The sequence below is a fragment of the Lolium rigidum genome, chromosome 1 (genome assembly GCF_022539505.1).
Source record: "Lolium rigidum isolate FL_2022 chromosome 1, APGP_CSIRO_Lrig_0.1, whole genome shotgun sequence".
NCBI classification, from domain to species: domain Eukaryota; kingdom Viridiplantae; phylum Streptophyta; class Magnoliopsida; order Poales; family Poaceae; genus Lolium; species Lolium rigidum.
Window position 1 is genome coordinate 236099445 of NC_061508.1, and position 1807 is coordinate 236101251.

At 46.2% G+C, this 1807-nt stretch overlaps 1 protein-coding gene across 1 annotated transcript; it reads right to left on the reverse strand.

The window, feature by feature from the left end:
* Nucleotides 1-972: 972 nt before the first annotated feature.
* On the reverse strand, nucleotides 973-1413 carry LOC124656291 (RING-H2 finger protein ATL39-like). Its single transcript, XM_047195067.1, has one exon. It carries the CDS (start codon nucleotides 1411-1413, stop codon nucleotides 973-975), a length of 441 nt encoding a protein of 146 aa, XP_047051023.1.
* Between the last annotated feature and the right edge of the window lie 394 nt (nucleotides 1414-1807).

Sequence of the window (1807 nt, forward strand, 5' to 3'; positions counted from 1 at the left end):
AATATCTAATAACAGTTCGACCAACACAATTAGTTAATGTCTTAAAACTCAGTCACTTTACCCATGTTCAATTCTTAGAAACTGGGACTGATTAACGGTATTTTTTCTTCCTGCGAAAAAGGGTGATCTTTCTGATGTTAAACAGGCCATGCAAAATTCCTCTTTGAGTTAGATATTCCTTAATATTTCAAGTATCCACGGAGCCATTAACCCCATACTTTTATCACTGCAGTTCATCCCCCAAAAATGGCAGCTTCATAGGAATAACAACCTACGGTCGAACAGGTGGAGATCTAAGCAGAAGTTCTTCATGGCAACTTAACCTCTGGTCATTGCTTCTCTGCATCTCTCTATCTGTAACAATTTTCGTTGTCCCACATTCCTGGTGAATTTTCTTGAACTCCTGTCTGCATGCATATGATAAACAATTGAGCTGCAGCAATGCAGTTTGTTTTCTATGCGGCTGAAGCATTGCTTCAGCAGGTAGTGGAGCGTCGAGTGAGGAAAAGAATTCCTCTCTCTGACGCTTCTCATTCTTTTTCTTCTGATTTAGTAAATGAGCATCCAGAGAGGTCCTTGCCCCCTTGTCTCGTGTACTTGATTCAGTTTTTTTCTTTCGTTTTATGTATTTACTTCCTGCTATCTATACTATTCATTGTTGCATTAATGCTTATATTATGTCATGCATTCCCCTGCGTGAATGCTGCAACTCCCTGAATTAGTTTCTGTCTTACATGTTGACACTGCAAGAACCTGTTTGTAAATTCTAAGCAGACAATTCATGCTCTATTCCACTGAATACTGTCCACACAACACACCATTCAGTGAAACAAAATAAGGGAAATCCTGTACACATATTCTGCCTTTCATTTTGACACTGGAAGAGCTTGTGTGTAATTCAACACACAGTTCAGAAAAATAAACTAGTAAGAAGGAGGCTGTACAGATAGAACTATTTGTTACAGATGTCATCTATACAGGTGAAAGATAAGCAAGGTCCTGAACAGTCTTGTCGCCAGCTCTGGAGTGATCGCCGACCCTGGACCGGCAGAGAGGGCATGTTGAGTGGGAGGCTAGCCAGAGGTCGATGCAGTCGACGTGGTAGACGTGGGTGCACGCGGGCAGCAGCTTCGCCATGGCGCCGACCTGGATGACGCCGAGGCAGACGGCGCACTCCGTTGAGCCAGCGCCCTTGCCGCTGTGCCGGACGAGCCGGTTGTACATGAACTGGGGAACAAGAAGGCTTGGAGCCACTGTAAGCGGCCGGTGCTCCTCCGAATCTCCGGTGCCGAAGTGTCGTCGACGGTGCTGGGTGAGGTGCTTGTAGAGGGAGAAGAGGCCGAAGGCGGCAGTGACCGACGCCACGACGGCGTAGAAGAAGAGGAGACTGTCAGGCGACATGGCGAAATGCATAGCGCCAGGAGCTGGAAATGGCCACTGCAGTTGCGTAGGCTCAGGCTGGAGATTGTATGATTCGATTTATGCCAATCTTGTTTTTTTATGCTATCTTCTTGTTTGTTTGTTGCGTGTGCACTGCCTCCTTTTGGGAGTTATTGAACTGAACAGCTGAAGTGGACTGCTCTGCTGACTAGGCTGGTTCGTCTGAATAATCGAGGCCTCAACTGACGCATCTCTGGTGGTTAACGCAGCAGCGAGAGCGACTGTTCCACTGATTTGCATTCTTGAAGGGGTCAGTGGTAGGCAAGGAGGCTTTTCTTAGCATGGGTGTACATACACCCGTCGTCGTTCTGAATGTTCTCGTTGAGTCGTTGTAACATCAATTTTGAGATCCGATTTTTTTTCCAAA

Coding starts and splice junctions, on each gene's coding strand:
- LOC124656291 (XM_047195067.1), bottom strand. CDS start 1,413: ATGCATTTCGCCATGTCGCCTGACAGTCTCCTCTTCTTCTACGCCGTC.